The 22,686-nt window shown below is 35.7% G+C and overlaps 2 protein-coding genes across 6 annotated transcripts; one reads left to right on the forward strand and one right to left on the reverse strand.

The window, feature by feature from the left end:
• On the forward strand, window positions 1-7,133 carry LOC105334037 (PRKCA-binding protein). 4 transcript variants are annotated; one of them, XM_066067706.1, is made up of 10 exons: window positions 1-181; window positions 1,094-1,346; window positions 1,512-1,578; window positions 2,094-2,183; window positions 2,592-2,708; window positions 2,835-2,968; window positions 3,155-3,247; window positions 3,565-3,665; window positions 4,541-4,635; window positions 6,254-7,133. In XM_066067706.1, exons 1-10 carry the CDS (start codon window positions 135-137, stop codon window positions 6,499-6,501), a joined length of 1,245 nt encoding a protein of 414 aa, XP_065923778.1. In that variant the 5' UTR covers window positions 1-134; the 3' UTR covers window positions 6,502-7,133. The 4 variants fall into 4 exon arrangements, with proteins under 4 accessions (XP_065923778.1, XP_011435629.3, XP_065923777.1 ...); XM_011437327.4 differs by having other exon boundaries at window positions 1,094-1,334; XM_066067705.1 differs by lacking the exon at window positions 1-181 and adding an exon at window positions 341-732.
• A 392-nt stretch (window positions 7,134-7,525) lies between these two features.
• LOC105334039 (fatty acid synthase) lies at window positions 7,526-22,345 on the reverse strand. Of its 2 annotated transcripts, XM_011437330.4 has the most exons (29): window positions 22,168-22,345; window positions 21,925-22,077; window positions 21,395-21,547; window positions 21,120-21,293; window positions 20,588-20,788; window positions 20,337-20,447; window positions 19,962-20,192; window positions 19,218-19,651; window positions 18,850-19,080; window positions 18,455-18,644; window positions 17,893-18,122; window positions 17,508-17,809; window positions 17,034-17,419; window positions 16,461-16,730; window positions 15,976-16,155; window positions 14,654-15,890; window positions 13,902-14,023; window positions 13,547-13,797; window positions 12,924-13,284; window positions 12,664-12,774; window positions 12,075-12,292; window positions 11,555-11,905; window positions 11,169-11,412; window positions 10,612-10,860; window positions 10,160-10,513; window positions 9,946-10,064; window positions 9,568-9,825; window positions 8,395-8,634; window positions 7,526-7,793 (listed from the first exon to the last, which is right to left on the reverse strand). In XM_011437330.4, exons 2-29 carry the CDS (start codon window positions 22,058-22,060, stop codon window positions 7,668-7,670), a joined length of 7,470 nt encoding a protein of 2,489 aa, XP_011435632.3. In that variant the 5' UTR covers window positions 22,061-22,077; window positions 22,168-22,345; the 3' UTR covers window positions 7,526-7,667. The 2 variants fall into 2 exon arrangements, with proteins under 2 accessions (XP_011435632.3, XP_034313472.2); XM_034457581.2 differs by lacking the exons at window positions 21,120-21,293; window positions 21,395-21,547; window positions 21,925-22,077; window positions 22,168-22,345 and having other exon boundaries at window positions 20,584-20,731.
• Between the last annotated feature and the right edge of the window lie 341 nt (window positions 22,346-22,686).

Below are 22,686 nucleotides of genomic sequence, written 5' to 3' on the forward strand. Positions count from 1 at the left end.
ATCCAAATGACAACTTCCGTTTTTCTTTTTTTTCAGTAAATTTTTCCAATATATCAACATTGGAATATAGGCTTGAAGAACTCCGGTTCACTGGGGCCATAACACATCATATGTTTGAATTTTAAGTTACAAACATGTATTATGACGGAAGTCAAGATTTTGAGCTGGAGGAGGATAAACTGTATGTTGATTTTATAATTTTTAACGTTACATTGCTTGAATTGCACATCTGCATTATCATGATTATGACATGTTGATGATGCTGTTCATCTATTTCACGGATTCTTAAGACAAGTTAAAGCAACCAAGCGGTCTGATAAGTCAATATTCGGTAGCTCTTGCTAAGATTTAGTCATGTGATCCCAGGTGTCTTTGTTTGAAAACCATTCAAGCTTGTCATATGTGTCTTGGTGGCAGATGTGTTTCATTGTGTATTGGTGACATTATCATGACGTGGCGTAAAAATATCTATCTTGAGGCACATGTATTCTTATGAAGTTACTCTGGTTTTGTGCATGACAAGTATAAGGAAAATATGTAAAAGTGAAATCATTCTTTCTTTTAGGAATGCATGATTATATTTAGTGATATGGGTACAAATTGAAACATATAAAAGCCAAACATGGATGAGTACATACATGAATATGAATACTCTCTGGTTCCTAAGTTTGATCCTGATGAATATGATCCAGAGGAAGATGGATACTTTGAGTTTTTGCCAGAGGACACAATGTACATGAAGTGAAAATTCTTCTGTTTTTGCAAAATATGATATTAGCTTATGTTTGTTTTTCTGTCTGTAATTTAATCATATTGTAATATTCATCACACTTTATTCAGTATTTTTGATAGTACATTGCACTATATTGATCATTAATTAATCTTAAGTATTGCCTATGATCATGTAACTGCATCTGTGCACAATACTTTTTTACTGATATAATTTAATTGTCTCTTTTCTAGACCGCCACCATCCGAAAAATATATTGGGCTTACAATGCCAAGCTTGAAAAAAAAATCCTCTGCTTATTTAGTTTCTGCAATAAAATGGTATGTAACAGAATTTTTTCATTGATAATAATTTTTCTCACAGGGGAATGACTGTGACCTCTGGCATTGTCACATTACAAAAGGACTCCCAAAACTTGATAGGCATTAGCATTGGTGGTGGGGCACCGTTTTGTCCCTGTCTGTACGTGGTGCAAATTTTCGACAACACTCCTGCAGCCAAGGATGGAACTCTAGCCTCAGGGGATGAAATTGTAGCCGTTAATGGACAGACAGCAAAAGGTCGAACGAAAGTGGAGGTGGCCAAAATGATCCAGTCAATCAAGGTTAGTAAGCAGGTAAATTTTGAACAAACAGATTTAGAGTCGTAAGACAATAAATTCAATATTATATCAAAATATTGTTTTAAAAAACTGTTATCATAGATAATGTTTATTTATTTGATATTTTATTTGAAATTTTGATATGGCTGAAAGATATGTGTTATATACTCTCTTTGATAGGGTGAAGTATCTATTTCTTACAATAAACTTCATGCTGATCCAAAACAAGGGAAATCACTGGATATTGGTAAAAATTTCCTTCACCATGATGTGAATATCATATACAGTTGAACTTTGATATCTCAAACATTGATATCTCGAATACAGAGGATATGTCAAAGTGATTTGAGTGTCCCAACCATTTATTTCTTAAGTATTTTACCCTCGACATCTCGAATACTGGGATATGTTGAATTTTTTAAACAATTCCATCTGGTTCGAGATAACGAACTTTGACTGTCAGCAGTGAAGTTTTCTTTAAAATTACAACATTCAGTATAATAAAATAAAAAGTGTATGTTTTGGAGGATAACAGTTAAAATTAAGACCCCATGAAAACTATTGTCAACCTCTGCTTCGTGCAGGTTGACAATGGTTTTCTTGGGGTGTCAATTTCAACTGTTACCCTCCCAAACAGGCACTATTTTTATAATATTACAATCATATACATGTAACTTTTGAATTATGTTAAAATATTGGAATTGAATTCTTATGTATTAGACGTTGAATGCAACTAATCATTCACAATAATTTACCTTATAGTCTTGAAGAAAGTGAAACACCGAGTTGTGGAGAATATGAGTTCCAACACGGCTGATGCCTTGGGTCTAAGCAGAGCAATTCTGTGCAATGGTAGGTTTTACAAGAGAACTTAATTCAGTGATTTCATTATTTTGTGTCAAATACCCCTATTAGCGAGAATATAAAATTGTGAACACAAAAATGTTATGATTTTATATGATTAAAAACTTTTTGAAAAGTAAAAGCAAGATTTAAAATCCGCGAAGGTTTTTACGCTGATATTTTCAAATTCCTCGTGTTTGATAAGGAATCTACAGTATTGCATTAGTTTCTTTATTCTAATGATTGAATATAAATTTTGTAGAAAAATATACCAATATGAAATATAAAATGATTTTTAAGTTGTATAATATTTGGTTGTTACATGTGTCTATCAGAAATCTGAATATTTCAAGTAGTATTGTGTATTTAGTAGGAATATGGATTAGGAGTTATTGATTTGATATCACTTTGTTGCAGATGGATTAGTGAAGAAATTAGATGAACTGGAAAAAGTAGCAGACACCTACAAAGGATTAATAGATCACACCAAGAAACTGCTGAAAGCCACCTTTGAACTTTCCCAATCACATAAAGGTATACACGGACAGAGAAATAATATTTAATTTGATATATGAAAAATCTTTTTTTAATAGGCATAGAGTAAGACTGGAATGGGATATTTCTATTTTGAATACTGTATATCTTATACATATTTTGTAGCCTTTGGAGAAGTGTTTAGTTCTATTGGAGTGAGGGAACCCCAGCCAGCAGCCAGTGAGGCCTTCACAAAGTTTGGGGAGGCACACAGAAATATGGAGAGATTTGCTATCAAAATGCTAAGGACAGTCAAGCCGGTAAGTTTCACCCAAATGTTAGGGGTATGATTGCAGCAATGTAAAATGTATGTAATAAGTGCTGTTTCTATATTCTTTTAAAATGAGAATTTTAAGGTCAATATTATAGTGAACGTAAGAACTTGCAAAGAGTTATTGCCCTTTATTTTGACTGTTTCTCAATACACCATGATAATTTTTTTCCAGATGATAAGTGACTTGAACACCTACTTAAACAAAGCAGTACCTGACACTAGACTGACCATTAAGAAATACCTAGATGTCAAGTTTGAATATTTGGTAAGTCTTGAAATTCTCTTTGGACGGAAATTTAAAAAAAGGCATTTTTTTTTCAAAGATTATGATTAGATATGTTTTGAAGGTTGTTAAGGTTTTGGAATCTTATATTCATTAAAGTACCCTCTTGGATGATACAAACTTCAATTTTAATTCTCCCTTTTAGTTTGAAGCAAAAATTTATTCAATTATGAAATAATTTAAATTTTAAAAAATAAATTTTTTTATATTGATCTGAATAAGAAAATTACACGTGCTTCTTGTCAAGTTCTTGATTTGGATGGCATTTTATATTTGGATCAATGATTTTCTTTTTGTAGGCCTATTGTCTGAAGGTAAAGGAGATGGATGATGAAGAATACAGTTATGCTGCATTACAAGAGCCGCTGTATCGGGTGGAAACGGGGAACTATGAATACAGGTCAGTGTTTTATTCATATTGAAAAGTTATTGTAAAAATCAATCACAGATCCTGATTGTGTAAATTTAATATTACACATTGTTTTTGGATGAAAATACATGTATAGTCTGTGCCAAGTTATTGTTTCCATCTTTTTTGGACAATTTTTGATAAAAAATACACATACCTTTGAAAGGAATACAATAGAAACCAATGGAAGAGAAAAAAATCCAAGATTTTTTTTTTTGACACATTATTATTTTTTACTCAGGGAAAATTAACATAAATGAAAACAGATTTCTTATGGAAATTTATGATGGGGAAATGTTGACATCTTTTCACCATTCAAAGTCACTTGGAATATTCTTAGCCATGTATTGAAATCTAATAAGCCAGTGAAGGCATTTCAAAGGAGAAATCTTGGATATTTTTCTCATAGTTTTGAATAAATATGGTTTGAACCCTGAGATATTTATAAATATCAAGTAAATAAGCATGGTGTGAATGGAGGATATTATGGGACAAAGTATAGTTGATGTCAGAGTAGATCACTTTAAAGATAAATGGTTCATTACAGGCATGATTCCACTGATACACACCAATACACAATAGAACAATGAGAAAGCAAGTGTCAATAAATGATATAGTGCAGTTGTTTGTAAATGCTCAAATTGCTTCACTGTTAGTATGCTGTATTGTGTTATGTCAGCCACTTTTATGTGATTATTGATCATGGAAAACAGTTGCTTTTGATAAAAATGTGATTTAGTAGGTGAAAACAGTTGTTATTATCAATATTTAAAGTGATTCATTGTATCTATGCAGGTACAGTTGTGTATTAACAATTATTTTATGTTAAATTATTTCCTCAAAGGCAGCCCTTTTATTTTTTCCAGACTAGTTCTAAGATGCAGACAGGATGCTAGGGTGCGATTTGCAAAGATGAGATCTGATGTGTTGGTGAAAATTGAACTGTTGGATCAAAAGCATGGTATTGAATTTCAATTATTTTATTTTTTAAAAAGTAAGCAGCCAAATCTATTGTTTTTAGTCAATTTTAGGGACCTTCATTTGGGTATGAAAGACAGGTGCCCTAGATAAATCCCAGTATGTCTGTTTGGCCATAAACACTGTGCTGTAAAGTGATACCTCAAATTTTTCATTTTACCTTTTCAAGTTTAAGATATATATGTATACCATATTACTTGGAACTGCAGGAGGAATTAAGACATCTGTATAATTTAGGGGCATACAGTGAAATATGTTTTTGTATGCACAGGTTCTAATCATAAAAAGTATTTAATCAAAACTTCATTATGACAGAATTTTACTACCATACATCTCTTTGCATGTCCAATGACTTTTTTAACCATTTAAGGTATCTCACTCCTCATGTGTTGATTTCATTGCGCAGATGATCATTATATTTAAAATGAATATGATTTTATTTATTTAATCATCACAGATAGATTATTATTTCATAATTACACAACATTCATAAGAAAATCCATTTGAATTCAAGAAACAAACAAGTTTTTTAGGGGAACTATTTTTTCGTGCGGAAGGTTTTTTAGACGAAAATGACAGAAACAAGCAATTTTATGAATTTTCAATATACTTTTCTTTTTATTATACTTTAATCATTATTCACATTTTTAACATTTGATAGGTTTGTAACATATTTTATAGGTTCTGTGTGACATGTACAAAATCAAATCTTGAGAATGTGATAGCCGTTTATCATAAAATCATGCATATATATAGAACATGTCTGAATTTTTTTAAGCCAAATTTTGCGAGAATTTTACCGTTGAAGCCCTATATCTAAAATTTGACATCACTGACCCCCATGTTATATTATGTCAAAATGATACTGAATACATATTTAGGCAAACTGGATTAATCTTATAAAATTCTTGATATTCAAAAAGTTTTTATTTCAAATCCAATTGTAACTATTAAAGAAATTGTCTATTTTAAGTGCAAAAAGGTCACAAAAAAATTTATGCAGCTTTGTACAATTTTTTTTCGTAATCCCTCTATTCAGTGTGACCATTGTGCATAATTAAAAACAATATTTGAAGAAATAAGTTTGCTTCATCAAAATTACTGACAACAAATCCTAAATAGGATGAAATTGCATTTTAGGTGCAAAAAGGTCAAATTAAATGGGCCATAACTCAGAGGGATGGATACTGATCCCCCATTATCTTTGTATTTTTTAAGTTTGTTTTGTCTACAGATTTCAATGATATACTTCTCAAGAAAATCTTGATACAACAACATTGAGGAGTGGGATACCTTAACTTGATTTTAATACAACACACAAAATTAAGTGTGAAGAAGGGCAAGTTTTTAGTGTTGTGAAGTACATCTATTGCACAACATGCATGATATATACCTGGTAAGGCCAGTCGAAAGCCCTTCGAAAAAAGAATTACATAGAAAAATACAGTACTGTCCATAAAACAAGGAGACTTCAAAGAATGCATTTGATCCTAAAAACAAATTTTAAAGTATTTGATAATTGTTCCTGGTTTGTAATTGATTTGAGGAGAATCATTACTTTAAATCAGTATGTCAGTAACTTACGTTAACTTAACTTTCAGTACAAGACATCGTGTTCCAGCTTCAGAGATTTGTGTCAGCGATGGCCAAATATCACAACGACTGTCACACAGTGATGAAGGAAGCCGTGGTCTTCCCAATAGAGGTGGACCTCTCAAGGGGAACATTTACTTATGATACAAGTAATCAGTTTAATGATGGCGAAGATGAAGAAGAAGAGGAAGAAGTTGAAGAGGCCCCTGACAGGGTGAATGAGGGTCAAATGGGGGATCTCATAAGTACTGACTGAAACAAAATTACATTTAAATAAAAGCTCATTTGTCATTAGACTGCAGCCAGTGTGCAAAATTTCATGAAATTTTAAACTACGGCAAGTGTTGTGCAATTTTACCTGGTGTCATTGACTATCATGATCTAGGAAGTCTCTTATTTAGATCTGAGTTTTCCCTTATTGGTGCCCCTCGTTGTTAAGCATGAGAAGACGTGACAGATAATGTTGATAAAAGTAAACGTGTTTGACAAAAACCCAGCTGTTTTCTGTAAACAATAGTTGCATTTGCGCAATAAAAAATGCTGTGACTTTTGACAGGCTGCAGTACAGTGTTATGACTGACAGGAAGTGATTGAAAGGGCAATCCTACATGTACAGCTTCCTGTTTGGAAAAACATATAATTTTATTCGTTACATTCCAGGGGCAATTAATGTATGACACATTTTTGTTATTTTGTTTATCTAAATTTTATAATTTATTATATTTTGTTTTACATCTTGTTATGTGAACTTTTTGTTGTGAATCTCTAAGTTTTTGAAAATGAAATCCAATTTGCAAGAAATTCCAAAGTTATTTACTGGTATAAATCTTGTTATGAAATATGTTTATTTATGTAGCATAATTGTTGTGCAATAAACTAAATCAGGACTCTCTGGTTTATTTTTTGTCTTAAATGTCATGTACTTTATTAAATAGAAACTCTGGTTTGTACAAAGGTTACATGTTGTCAAAACCCAAACCATACAAGAAGTATGTATTCTTGGAATCACAGCAGCAAAGCTTCTCCTCTTTGAAACCAATCACTTTCCAACTAGCATTTTAATGGAAAAGCTTTCAATAAAAACAAAAAATCAACTCTAGAGACCTTTAATATAAATCTTACATATACTGGATGATATAAATAATTGCTCAGAAAAAAATCATCACTGTTTTCCTCTTGACATATTGAGTGAAGGAGACCTCGTCCATGTGTAATTACAGTTAACAGAACATGTACAGTTTTTATTTCTGTGCATGTGAAAAAGACAAAAATGATAGATATACATTTTTGTTCACAGATTAAACATTGAACAATTTTATTCTGCCTACATAATACAATGAATTCTTCTGAACAACAATAAATAGTTGTAAATAGAGGTTTTTCAAGGTTCATAGAGTGCAACAATCTTTCATAGTAACATTTTTAGGCACTCTCCACAGACTGCAGTCCTTCTATGATGTTTGCGATTTCTCTGAAGGTCTCTCCATTCCTGCCAAGCTCTGTATGAGTGTAATTTAGTGTGTGAACGGTCACCTTTCCACTGCAGCTCTGAAAAATATATATGTAAAATACATGTAAAATAATATTCTTCTGAGTTAATCATCTATGTAGAATACTACCAGTATTGTCAGTATATACAAAACTTTAAAAAATAATAAAGTTGAATATATTTTGAAGTTTTATCTATTTATAAATTTAGTAGCATTTCATTACATGGTAAAATCTGTCATAAACTAGCTGCAGTAATGATGTCCTTTTCCAATTTTTTTCATTGAATAAAAAAAAACCCAGAGGAGAGTTGATTTATTGAAGCTAGTTACATACATGTACCATCAAATGTACCAGTATGCTTTTGTCTTTTCCTAGAAATAGTAGTATACAGAGTTACCGGTAATTTTGCCCCATGTTATTTTTGTCCTTCTACACTTGCAAACGGGTTTGCCCCACCTTGATTTCGCTTTGCCCAAGCAAAGTTGTGTTAAAGGAGAGATTATTTGAGACATTGGAATTCGCCCAGTCTTAAATTTGCCCACTGACAAGGGCAAAAGGGACGAAAATAAAACAGGGGTGAAAATTTCCCTGTATACAGTACATATATTTCTCTCCTTTCCTCTTTTTGTAAAATGCTAATGAAGTCAATAATACACACCTCCTTCCATTTGTAGTCGTTATTCTGTTGACCAAACTCGTGCTCAGCCATTTGAGGTCTGATTAGGATGACATCACAGTTCACATTGGGGGTTGGACTCTTTATGGCATCCATTGCTCGCTTGTGGTAGTTCTGCACCGAGTACAACACCTCAGGGGCCCCACTGGCTAAACCTGCATTCATCACAGCATGAACCGTCTGTCTCAGTTTCTCATCCAGAGAAGTCTCTATTTGATATTCCTGCAGATATATTTCAAATGGGAGTGGTTTATTTAAGAAATAAACAACGTTATCTAGTGAACATGGCGTTATGAATAGCAATTGCTCTGTTGGCATATTCCATGATGCGCGCTAGCGCATCATGGAAAATATGCCAGCAGAGCAGTTGCTATTCATAACGCCATGTTCACTAAATAATCGTTGTTTATAACTTATATTTGCATTTTACCACTCGCAAATACCCTGTATTAGCCTAGACCTTGACATTTAGCTATTACATCAAAAGTAAACATTCAGACTGTAATGTATCTTTTTAATTCACATAGATTTGTTAACAGAATCAATGATATGTTATAACAGTAATTCCTTTAAAATGTTATCAAAAACATGCTTAAATATTACATGTAAATACGTCAATTTTAATCGAGTTGGAGAAAAACACATGATGTATCGTATAGTGGTTTAAATCTATAACGTCATGGAAAAGTATATATATAACGTTACACCTTTATGACGTCATAGTATACTGACAGAGCAATTGCGATTATAGAGAAATAATTGCAGCTCCTCCGTATGGGCTTACAGTGGGAAAGAACAATGGAAATGCAAATATAAGTTCTTAAGGCATTAGGAATACGGATTATTCATATGAATTTTATAAAGTTTTGTCAGGGTTAATGTTAAATCATTGTTGGTCGAGGTGAATGTAAAGCTTTTTATTTGGTGAATTCTGTCTTACTTACCTAAAGCATACTAAGTAACCTTCAAGGTCAAGGTCAAAGTTATTCAAGGTCAGATTTTTCACAATGGTTTAAAAATTAGGCCACAGTACTGTACAAATCCATAAATCTTTATAAACATATTAGAAAATTTAAAAAAATGTTATGGAGTTTTTCAATGAATATAACTTTATATTGCTGTAGATGTATAAATGTGATGATAAAAACTCCATACGTATGCATCCAGTCCAATGTGTTGGTAAAAGCTCCTCAGTATAATGTCATCACACATGCTGCGGTCCATTCCCTCCAGCTCTTGCAGTGACCGACCCCCCAGGGCAGGAAGTATCTGGGGACTGCTGTCTACAGCTACTATCTTACAGTCTGAAGACTTCCAGTAGGTCTGGATATTCTGAGCAATTTGCACGGCCAACATGGAACCAAAGGACAGGCCCAGTAGGTAGCAACCTCTCATCAAGTGTTGTGCCAGTTTCTATATATGAAAAATTACCTTTACTTAAATAGTTCTTTTAACAAAAGGTAAAGATATTTTAGAATTGCATGTGTAAATATATTGTTTGGTTTGAGATGACAGTGGAAATTGTATCTCTACCTGAGTGTAGAATCCAGCCATAGCTCTGATAGAGGCCATGGGAGTTGTAGGACTACTCTGGACTCCATAGACTGGATTGTCCAAAAGTTTACCAAGGGCTTTCCATGATCCAAAAGAACCTATAATAAAGAATACACTATCAATAAGATCTATAAAATGTACTACCAAATGGATCTACTGATATCACATAATTATTGCTTCTTCTTTTGCTTACCATCCAAATCATGAAGAATGATGACAGGCATTTTGTCTTCTTGTCCTGGAGAAAGTTGAACCAAACAGTCCATGGGGATGGTGAACAAACCTGGCCTCTCCATCTCCAGATCCACATTGGCATTGACCTCCTTCTCCACATTGAGGTTGACATCAGGTGAGGTAGTTTTACCTCCACTCTTGGCCTCTGACATCTCTTTCAGTTTCTGGACTGTGAGTGTCCTGATGTTTGGTAGGGACATTTCAATGCTGTGCTGGGTCTCCATAATCTGCTTGATTTCCACTCCCATCAATGAGTCCATGCCTAGGTCAAGGAGTGTGGATTCAGGCCTCAAGGAAGAAGGATCCTGTGAGCCTAAATAAAATTAATCTCTTTGAAACTGATATGGAAGAAACAAGTCAAGAAAGGCACAATTCATATAAAATTTGATTCCATGTTTTTGTTGGTCTTACCTAGAACTCTCAAAACAGACTCCATCAATGTCCTTTCAACTTCTGTCTCTGATCCCCCAACCTTCGTTGATACTGAAGCTGGAACAAAACTGGATACAACTGGTTTGGACTGGCAGAGGAACTGGTCCATGGAGTCCAGACAGGAGGACATTCTCTGGGGTAAGGTTCCTCCCACAGCAGTGACCTTGTTCCCAAACTTCTCCACAGCAACACCCACGTCTCCAATCATACCCCACTGAATGGCCAAACCTGGAACAAATAAGAGGGAGATGTCAAAATTATTTTCTGGTAAGCCCACTTATTCTGGGACACCACACATAGCTAGCATCATAAATTTGCAGCTTCCCTTCTCCCATGGCCATTGCTGGACCAAATGGAAGAAATGCATCAAAATTCACGGTCTGGTAAGCGTTTATATCTAAGGACTCTATAAAATTATTCAAAGACACCACACATCCTGGCATCATACAATTGTAGCCCCAATCCTCCTCAGAAACTGCCCCATTTTTTTATCAACAGAAGGTTTTATATGATGATGTTTTACTTATCACATTTACCTGGGAATCCATCTCTCTGTCTCTGTTCACAAATCCTCTCCATGAAGGAGTTTGCGTATCCATAATTACTCTGTCCAGCATTGCCTCGTCCACTGGTCACTGAGGAGAACACAACAAACCAGTCCAGGGCCTTACATAGGGTCCTGCTCCAGTTGTCCAGATGTACTGTTCCAAGCACTTTAGGATCTAGCACTTCCTTGAAATTCTCTAGGGTCTGATTTTCTAGCATTCCATCTCTCAGCACCTACAATAGCAAGAAAATAGTTGTAAAACTCGCATACAATTTTCATCATTTAAATAATGCATTAAATAATGCATCAAATCATTGTTCCAACAACAATACGTACTGGTAGTTTTCAAGCTGATCATGAAAATGTCATACTCACCATTGCAAGATGAAAAATTCCACCAACAAGGCCATGCTCTGTTGCCTGCTCTATCAGACAGCGAGAGCCAGTTTGGGAAGTAATGTCCTCTGTTGAGACTAACACAGTAACTTCCTGATTTTTCAGCAGCCTGACTTTTCTTGTCTGGTACCCAGTTCTGATTCCAGACCTGGATGTGAGAACCAGTTTTCTGGCCCCCTTCTTCACCAACCAGCTGGCTAGCTCCAGACCAAAGCCACCCAAACCTCCAGTAATTATGTACACTTTGTCCGGATTACATCTGGCTGTGGTTATGACTGGTTTGGTAAGTGGAGCAACTTGTTTGCCAACCAAATCCTTCTCATCTCGAATCTTAGAAAAAAAAAAGATACCAAATAATCTCACAGCAAATTCAAAAAATTTGTAGCCTTCTATTTCAAAAAGTCTGCACATAGAAATTCCCTATTTACATACAAATTTTGAAACTGACACAGTATATTGTGACTTATCAAACACAAGGCTGCAAACTTTAGTATAGTACCTTGATAACAATTTTGGAATGGTATCCTTTCATGAACTCTAGATCTCCAATAGCTCTCTGTATATCATCACAGCGGAAGCAGTGCTGAGGTATGGGCCTATAGGCCCCTGTCTTTATTCCTCTTGACAAGTGCCCCCAAAGCACTTCAAAGTCCTTGGTCTTTATATTTTCCAAATTCCATTTATGATGCTCTACGGAGGAACCTATCCTGATCACATCTGTAGACAAAACAAACAAGTATTATATAAATATAAAAACATATTTCATTTAGCTCCACAGATTCAAAACCCCCTTTTCGTACTTTTACAGTTTGAACATTAAGTTTACTGTATGGTTGGGGATTTTTTGCTCTAATTCTACTTTTGCCATATTAATTCTCAGTGATTAAGTTAAAAACAGGCTTTGTTTATTATGGCTATTCATATCCCTTAATTTGAAACATAAATATTCAAGATTAATTCAAAATGGTAAAATATTTTTTACAAGTGTTAATTATTGAAACTAATTAAACCTGTATACAATTTATTTACATGTGAAATCTTTGAAACAGGCTGTAAAAAAAAATGATATAGAATTTTCCAGTGGTTACTTTTTTCCGAGTTGTTCTGAATGAAATCTACCACTCTGCCACCAGAAGACAAAACGGTGTCATCAAAGGAGACGGACCTGTCCAACATGGTATTCATGACCAGCTCAACGCCTACAACAATAAATTATTGGAATAAAAAGACATTATAATGATTTCTTTAACAATGTGCATGTGAACACTGTAATTGTTAATCAATGTGCACTTCGTTATCAGATAAGATAACATGTACTTCTAATAAATATTCAGCAAACCAAACTAACCCTGTCCATTGGTCAGTCTCAGAATTTCAAACTCAGCAAATGAATTTTCTTTGACCACAAGCACCTGGCTTGAATTCAGTCTCTCAAAATAGGACATCAGATAGTTTTTCTTTTCTGTGGAGGGGACAGTCACAAACACATCACAACTTAACTCCATGGCCACTGCGACTGCAGCGATCCCAATGTCTGTATGACCATCACAAATCAACACTTGAGTGCCCGCAGCGAGTTTCTCCTCGAGTACCAATGCCTTGATGGCTATTCCATAGGACCACAGTACACAAGAGGCCTCCTGCAGGGTCCAATTTTCAGGTACATCAACTAGAAACCTTTTCTCTACAATTGCTGCTGTTGCAACAGCCTGAAAAACAAACAACTTCAATTCAAAATCTGAACTCCAAGCTACTCAATTATTTCAAAATATATACTAAGCAGAAGAATTTACTATTTCAAAACAAAGATTCCTTTTAACACTTTTCAATTTTGATTTTAAACATTGGTAAAAAAAAAATTTAAGCCAAAGTTTGTTCCTTTCAAGTTGGAATTTAAAATAAAATTCTCTTTAAAATTCATTGCTCCTACAAGTTGGATTATAAAATTATCAAATCAAAATTACTACTTACTGGGCAATGCACTCCCATAACCCTCCTTCCACTGCTGGTGACCCCGGAGAACTCTTTGCCCATCCCTGTTTGGGTCTGGTCCTTGTATTGGTCCTGGGAGGTCAGGGCTGCATACATCACATGACAGACCTCCTCCCTCTCACTAGCTGTCTTGTTCGGTATCTCACTCCACACAAAACCTTTCCCGGACTGGTTATGTGACAAAAAGCATTTCTCACTCTTCTTGGGAGCTAGATTTTCGACTGTGTTGACTAAATAATATGTATACCAGAAATAATTTTATTCTTATAAATCAAATTCATAAAGATATAATATCTTCAACAAGTACCTGGTATTGTGTTTTTTTAAAATTTACCTGGAACATGTCTGAAAGAACCCCATTGTCCGTTTTTCAAAATATTCATCACCAGATCTTTTTTCTTCAATTCTACAGGAATTTCAGCAATGGTTGCATTATGGTCCATGTTATATATACACCTATGTAGTGAAAGAATATATATCAAAGTAATGTTTGTCAGATTGTACAATTTGATTACATGAAGTTGTATTTGGAACACCAACCTCAATCTTTCAATCTCTATGAAAAATCAAATAGCAATCATTATTTTCATTAGTTTAAACTTGCTAAATTTCTTCTTCTATTATTGATTGTTTGTCATTAGTAAATACTTTGAGGTATCAAGAGTAGAAAACAATGCATAAAATATAATATGACCTTAAAAATTTAATTTCATTAAAATAAAGGTGTATCTTTTCTACCATTGTTCAGAAAAAAACTGAGAACAGCCAGATAGTCACTTTTAGCGAGAGATCCAAGTATGAGTTATAAAGAATCAACTGCTATTGTGCTAAATACTGTAAACATTTTATTTTTTGCCACGACATTTGGCGGAAACTAGATTTTGAACAAGTTGGCGTTGATTTGAATTAGCGTATTACTGAATGTGACTATTCTTATACATATATGCATAACATTTAGCCATGTACTTGATTAAGCGGAAGCTGCATTCCGCCAAAAACACTAAACAGAATACATAGCCAAATGTAATATGTTTACAGTAAATTACCGTCCATTGTAAAATAATTATGAACCATATATATACGTACCTCACTCTATCTCCAGCAGGTTCTTTTTTCAGACAGTTGACTAAACCTACAATGCCAGAAGGTTTTGATGTGTCCGTTGTCAGCCATAAGTTAGTTCCCTTGGATTCATCTTGCAGGGCAGCCATTTCCTCCTTAAGCTTGTCCAGCCACAAGTTGAAGCGTCCATTTACAGACAAAACTTTACAGTCCTTGTCCTTGTCCATCTTTCTGAATAAGAAAGTCGTCATCAGCAGACCATCACTTTTCCTGGCAACTGGGCGGAAGCCACTCTTTTCAAATAAAGTCTCCCATTCTTTCACTCCCCTATACTGTGATCCCTCTAGATGTTCCTTTGAGACAGAGTTTAGGATATCTAAAGTTTTTGGCAGAATGTCATTATGGGTAATCTCAGTAACCAATAGGAAGCCATCGTCTTTCACTGATTGGTGAAGATTTTCCACTACTTTTTCAACATTTTCCTGCTCATGCAGAACATCACTGACTACCACCAAGTCATAGACCTGATCCCAATCATACTGTTCCTGAATATCCCACACAATGGACTCCATTCCCATCTCTGTCATTTCTGACTGAATTGGAGATTTGGCAGAAGATACAGCTAGAGTGTAGTTAAAATGAAGACCTGGAGAGACCTTGAGGAAACCCATGACTGATTTATAGAGTCCTGACTCGGCCATCTGTACCTCAAGCACTCGGATATGACCAGGAGAGTTCTCCACTACCATGTCTATACAGGGTTTTAGAGATCTTGCCTGCAAGTGGTTGGATAGTAACATGTCCTTCATTAGATCATTCTTGAATGCAGAAAGAACATTCTTTACATTGGTCATAAAATTGTCATCTGATGCCACTGCATTAACCTTTAATAAAGTCTGAAACAGCACAGAATTCTTGCTCTTTTTGAATTGCCTGATGTCTTCTTCTTTCTTTGTGTCATCATCTTTGGACTCTTCACTGCAGACAGACATCAAAGGACCCTTGGCACTAATCAACCCAACACTCTGTAACTTCTTCAGTAATTGCTTTACTTGGTCCACACAGATTTGACAGTACTTCTGCAGACTAGCTGGGACTAAAGAATCTGTCCCTTCCTCAACATAGGGCACAAACACCATCTCCTCTAAGACAGGGACATCTAGAACCTTTTTCGCAGGTGCTTTCTTTGTAGCAAGCCCCTGCATTTCTACTCCCCCACAAACAATTGTATCAACTAACCTATCCACAGTCGCCAAAATACCTAAAAATAAAAATGTCGTTGTAAATTTGTGTTTCAAACATATTCAAACAAAACAAGATGACTTGGAGATCAAGTACATTTATACCTGTTTTGTTGCTGCTGGTTGGCAAGGTTTTGTTACGGTGTTGCTCTGGGTTGATTGACAGATACCTTATTCCAGTCGGCAAGACCAAGTGTTTACCTGGCTTACTCAGGAGAGTCATTTGCATCATGGCATCAATGAAGGTCACCCAGTTATCCTCCCACAGGAGATGGCCTTCCATTCCTGCAACACAAATCAGAAGGCACAAAATTTTTTTGAAAGTGGTTTTATAATGCAAAAATCTGTCACTCATTTACTGGTTCTTGAAATACTCTATCATTTGGGTACTTTCAAGTACTGGGTAATTGTAATTTGTAATGCAAATTCCCTATAGACTTTTTTAGCTGTGCCTTTTCACCAGAAGTGAGAGAGAACAATTCAGAATAGAGTTCTTGGGTTATTTTCATTCCAAAGAATTCATGAAGTTTGGATATCTTGCAAAAAGTGATGAAAATTGAAACTAGGGACAGATTATAACCATAAATTACCATTTCCTGCAGCTTGAAGAATTCCACAGAACTTGGGTCCATACTCATACCCCCTCAGTCTGAACTCTCTGTAAACCTCATCTGCCATCAGGTCTGGGCCAGTGGTTTTGGCTGACTTCCTGGGAGATAGAATACATTTACTTTCATCGTCCAGTGTGTGGAGGGACTTGTAGGGGGCGGATACTTCACCACTGGCCACCATAGCACCACCTTCACACACTTCAAACTCCCCGGTAGCTGGCACCACAGACACTGTGAACTTTATCATTCCTGTCAAGGTTAAATAGTTAAAGTTAGGATTATAAATAATTTCACATGAAGGGTTCCATTATCGTAAACCAACATCTATTCCGATGTGAGAAAATTTTACAAGGTTTGAGAGAGCATCTTCATTTAGAGTCATTTCTTGCTGTGAACCAATCATTTGATTTTAAATTTTTGTTTGTTTGTTTATAATGGTAAAAAATTTGGATTGGATGCTGAAAATTAGTTGTCACAAACCACTTTACAACTGGTTAATGGCAAATAATAGTTGTAACAATTAAAATTCACATCAGAATCTTTCTTCTATACCTGTAGAGGGAAGTACAGTTGCCCTGTGGATGCTGACATTCTTAAATAACACAGGCGTATCAGTGTGCACCATCCCCTTTGATTTGGCTAGCATCTTCCACCCCAGTACTAGGTAACCTGCTGCTGGGAACAGGGCCCTCCCATCTATAAAGTGGTCCAGTATGTAGTGGTCCTTGCCCTCAGGAGAGATGTCCACCTCAAAGATAGCTTCCGTTTGTCTCCCGGACTGACCACTGAGGAATTCCTCTGGATGGGGAGTTCTCCAGGTGACGGAGTGGTCCCATCTGATGTAGGAGGACAGGTTTGGTGTAGTTAGAGGGACAGGGAAGGTGCAGAGCTGACTTGAAATTCCTAGAGGGTTGATGTTGTAGCCAAGGTTGTAACACCTGCAAAAAAATTACAGAACACAAACTGGAGTAACAACATTTTATGTATCTTGTTATTTGTACATACCAAGCAGAGATATTCATTTACCTTCCAACATTAGACAAAAAGAAATCTGTGTTGTCCTCATGGTCTTTCTTCATTAGTGGTACCACTGTACACTTTGGATCCAGGGACCTTTTTAGCACAGCTTGCAGCAGACAGTGTGGTGCTATCTCTATGACAACAGCGCCTTCTGGTATGTGTCTGAGGGCCTCCTGGAACAGCACCGGGTGGGTCACATTATTGGCAATATAATCAGCAGATGACATCTGCGCAAGGTCTGTAGACCAGTCACTTTCAGGGATGGAAGAACTTATCCACCTTTTGCTTCTCTTCTTTGGAACTATTATCTGTGGATTGAACAAATATAAAATATTAGAATATTTTCTTTCCATTAAAAATCTCAACAATGTTTCAAAGTTAAAATACCAACCTTGCTCAGTTTATCTTTTATCAAAGGGGCGACTTGATCCATGAAGTAGGAGTGGAAGGCTACTCCAGAACTATTGACCTCCCTTGCAAACACCCCTCTCTCCTTCAGACTGGTAACAAAATCCTGCACATCTTTAAGTGGACCAGATATGGTCACCGTCTTCTCTGTATTGTGACAGGCAGGAACCACCCCTTTGGGACACTGTTCTTTTGCCTCTTTCCACGTCAGACCTGTGTATGAAGAGAAATTTAACAGGTTTTACTGGCTGCACACAGACTCTGATACAATAGGCAACCACAAACTTCAGTAACATAACTGTGATAAAAGTTATATTTTAAAACTTCAAAGATTACAATTGTTAAATAGGAGTTACAGATGATAATGGGATTCAACTGTTGTTAATTTTGAGCTACTGTTGACTAGAGCTACTGTCAATAATGGAGGTTACTTTTGTTGATGGGAAGTAACTGTTACTCTTGGAGAGTATATGGAAATTACATATATGACTCGTTCAAGGAAGGCTTCCATTTTACTCTTGAAATCCCCTCCCCTGTAATCTTACCCACAGCTGCCATTCCCCCAGTGGGGAGGTTGGATTCCAGTATACACCTTCCCCTCCAGTATGCTGCCAGCACTGTCTCCTCGACGGTCAGGGAGCCATCAGCATACCCACAGCCCAGCTCCCCCACAGAGTGACCCACAATCCCATTGGGCTCTAGGCCCATGCTTCTCAATAGGTCCACCAAGGCTATCTTTTAAACAGGATATTTTTAAAACTGGTACATGAGGGGTAAAATTTTACTAGTATACAGCTGATTAAGTTAATAAAAGTATACAGTAAAAAATACTTAAAAAATAATAATGAATTATTGCATGCAGCAAAGTCAATATCATTCAAAAATATCATTTATTGCCAGCAAAAATGAATTTCAAACCAATCATAAACTATCAATTCACCTGAATTGAAACAATGCCAAGGAATGAATTCAGACACTTATCATAAACATTATCTCCTCCATTCATGATGATGTCATGCAAAGATACACCATGGCGCTGGAGAATGGCATCGCAGCTCATAATGGACCTCTTGAAGGCTTCCATCTTCATCATTTGTCTTCCCATATTAGGCCACTGTGATCCCATTCCAGAGAAAACATACCAAAGGGGTCTACCAGTATTTACACACTTCTGCAAGAACACTCAGTACCTTCAGAACACCCAAACCAATTTCAAAAAAATCAATAAAAATGACGCATATATGAACATCCAAACCAATTTCATCCTTAATACAAATTGAAAGATGGAAAAAGGCACCCTTAACTTACTTGTATTTCCAGACAACTTTGTTTTGAATTCAGAATAGAAAATCCTCTGAATTGATGCTGAACAGGAGGCAACTTTGAATTTTCATTCAGCAAGCTGTGAAGAGCAAAATCATCTGAATTGTTTTCCAAGTGCTTCAGAACTGACTTCACTCCGAGCTCTGAGGTAGCTGAGAAAACAGCCAGTCTTTTCTCTTGAGATTTATTTGCATCAGGAGGATTTGAGGTAAAGTCTAAAATACAGTGGCCGTGCATGTGTCCCATGCCATTACAACTGACGCCTACAATTCCAGGTGTCCATCTTTTCCTCTCCGAGAGGAATTCTACTCGCCCATCATGGAGTGCTTCAATGCACTGGTTTGGGGTCCCAACATGAAGATTTGATGGAATCATTCCCTCTTGAGCTGCCATTAGCACTTTCAGAATGGAGACTAAACCTGTAATTAAGGTTAATACTAGAATAACCATCAAGTAAAAATAGGAGAGAGAGATTCAGAATCTGTATTATCAAGAGTGATTTCAATTTTTCTTCAATCCTTTCAACTGTTGAAGTATTTATGTAAGTTTTACTAATGATAAACACACTGGTCATTTGAAACTTATCTTGTAACCAGGACAATTCAACGAAAAAAGCAAATATAAGAAATTTCAAGGGACTGATTAATGTTTTATCCACAGTATGACCAGGTTATCACAAAATTCTTGAAATTTTATTGTATGAAAATAAAACTGATTTAAAAACATCACCTGACGCTGTCTCTGTGTTTCCTACATTTGTCTTCACAGACCCAATCCTTAACGGTGTCTCCCTGTCTTTGCAGCAGACGTCTGCAACTGAATTCACTTCCTGTGCATCGGCATCCACATTACAACTTCCGCTGATTTCAACGTAACTCACTTTGGTCGGATCAACGTCGCCTTCTTTGTACACTTCATTCAGCAACTTTGTCTCCTCCTCATATGAGGGATAAAATGAATCTGTATCAAAAACAATTTTCCCCCGATGTTAAGAAAAAATAATAAATGAATGTCAAAGCTGTCAACTTATCAATTTTTTACGTACATAATATATTCATTACCAACATAGGTACATTTAACAATATTCAAATATCGCATACTCACTTTTCATTGAGGTACACTTGATGTGCTTTATGTTGGAATAGATCCGTTTTGCAGACTTCCGTTTCTGAATCAACATAACAACTACTCCCTCACTTCTGTTTGTCCCACAACCTATTACAATGAACCAATAACATAAAAAAATAACCTACAAAATGTGTAATGGCCTTGTCTTTTGATGATAATTCTATACACCTCACACACATAAGTTTCCATTTTTTAAAAGATAATTAAACCCTATTCTATTTACTGACTGTCTTCATTACAACAGCAGCATTTTCCGTCAGGGGATAGAAGATCCAACATCATCAGCTGAAATGAGGCTGCTGCCTTCAGACAGAGGTTGCTACCGCCTACCACCGCCGCCTCACACTGACCCCGCTGTACGCTGAGAACTGCCCTTTCCAGGGCCAGAAAGCCTGAGGCATCTCCATTCCTCAGGGCATAACTTGGTCCTGTTTATAGATTAAAGAGTTATGATTTAGGCATGTCAAGGCCAATCAAACTGATTATTGAGGAATTTGGTTTTTGATTCCAGGTAATCTACAGAAAACAAGGATCCCAAAGCAAAACAGAATGAAAAGAGAAGAGCAATAAAAAATTGAGATAACAAACAATCTATCACTCATCAGGTTATTCAAACTATAAATATTTTTTCAGTGAATTCTGCCATGTAATTATGATATGGTCATAAGAACAGAGTCAAAAACATACAATTAAAAATACTTCCAGGTTTTTTTTCACTTGTTGAATTAAAAGCAATATATCAATTCTTTAAATTACTACCTTTCAAATCAAAAGCATAAGAAATTCTATTGGCAAGCATGGCAGAGCTGCATCCTATTGGAGCATAAGCATTGACATGGTCTGGATCACTGACATATGCCTCTAATGCTTCGGAAAGTCCACAACCAATGAAGACTGCTGTGTTGGAGCCTCTCATTGCCTCAATGCTTACTCCTAACAAAGAGAATATCAAATGATTACTACATGTTCATCTTAGTTGTCTTCTTTTGTCCAGGTGAGCTAAATATCAAAATGAGGATTACAATTTTTTTTACCAGCATCCACAAATGTCTCACATGTGGCCTCCATCAGCATCCTGAGCTGTGGGTCCATCACATCGGCCAGCTTGGGGGGGACACCAAAGAAGCCTGCATCAAACTTTGTCAGGTCCCTGATGGTTCCACTGTAGGGCTGGGTCATGTCATAGTCTGCAGTCCACACAAATATGAGAACACTTTTGTTATTTTACTATGTACAAGTTTATAAGCCAAATACTTATGATTATTTTGATAAAATTTCTTCATTGACAGTAATTGTTAGTTGTTATGGAGAATTTGAATTGTATATGTTATATTTTTTACAAGCATTAGATTATATACAATGTATATTGATAAAATCAGAAAAGTGGACATCTAAATAAAAAAATCATAATTCCTTTGCGTTTTATATCATATGTGGAATATATCTATTTTTGTATATTTTTAAATGGGATAAAAAGTCTACATCTACTTAAAAAATTGAAGTTGATAGAAGTGATCACAAATACACGGAAATTTTGCAACTAAAACGAGATTTCTCTTCGAACCTGAGTCATTTAGTGAGCTCCTCATGTGGGTAACCATATCCCTTCCTTTCATCATATTCTGGTGGAATTCTTCCACATTGTCGGCCTGTGGAAGCCGACATGATATTCCAGAAATCACAATCGAGTCCTCCTCCATTCCGACAAACTATCTCGCTAAAAAAAGTGAATAAAAGACACCCAACAAAATATGGCGTAATGTGATTATTAGAGTTTTTACAGTTTAAACATTTCAATATCACTCACACTTTTCAAAACGATAGTTCCTCCCTCCTCTTTTCCTGTTTGTTTCTATCAATACTCCATTGTAAACTTCATCTGTTGTTTCGATGTCTACCCGGGAAATCACTCGTGCATGACACGAATTGTGTGTCTTCCTCGGGATGTTTCGTGAAGTGAGTTCAAATTCTACGGAAGCCCGTTGATAGTTGAGAAGTATATTCCATCTGGCGGCCGTTTAATAAAGGATCACTTGTATATAACAGAAGAATTGACCTAAAGGGGAGATCGGTTTCCCGGAAAAAATAAAAAATCACTTTTAAAAATCAAAGTTCATTTGATATTTTCTACTGAACGAATTTTCATTTAAAACCTAGCATATTGCGCTTGTAATTCTTAAATCAACCTTTAAAGTTGGCTAAAACATCATTTTAGCAGTAAAACGGTATATTTCTGCAATAATTTTGGCCTAGAAATTCATCAGGCCTTCCCTTTAAAAAAAACTATGATATTTTAATAGGTTTTGATTAAAAGGAATATATTAAG

The sequence above is a fragment of the Magallana gigas genome, chromosome 7, assembly GCF_963853765.1.
Source record: "Magallana gigas chromosome 7, xbMagGiga1.1, whole genome shotgun sequence".
In the NCBI taxonomy this organism is placed as follows: Eukaryota; Metazoa; Mollusca; class Bivalvia; order Ostreida; family Ostreidae; genus Magallana; species Magallana gigas.

Excerpts from the sequence above, each read along its gene's own strand:
- LOC105334037 (XM_066067705.1), top strand. The coding sequence starts at position 623 with ATGGATGAGTACATACATGAATATGAATACTCTCTGGTTCCTAAGTTT. Across the intron at positions 733-1,093 it reads TTTTTGCCAGAGGACACAAT|GGGAATGACTGTGACCTCTG; the intron begins GTACATGAAGTG and ends TTTTTCTCACAG. Across the intron at positions 3,248-3,564 it reads ATGTCAAGTTTGAATATTTG|GCCTATTGTCTGAAGGTAAA; the intron begins GTAAGTCTTGAA and ends TTCTTTTTGTAG.
- LOC105334039 (XM_011437330.4), bottom strand. The coding sequence starts at position 22,060 with ATGGAGGAGGACTCGATTGTGATTTCTGGAATATCATGTCGGCTTCCA. Across the intron at positions 15,891-15,975 it reads AACCAGCAGCAACAAAACAG|GTATTTTGGCGACTGTGGAT; the intron begins GTATAAATGTAC and ends TTTTATTTTTAG. Across the intron at positions 9,826-9,945 it reads TGGCTGGATTCTACACTCAG|AAACTGGCACAACACTTGAT; the intron begins GTAGAGATACAA and ends TTTCATATATAG.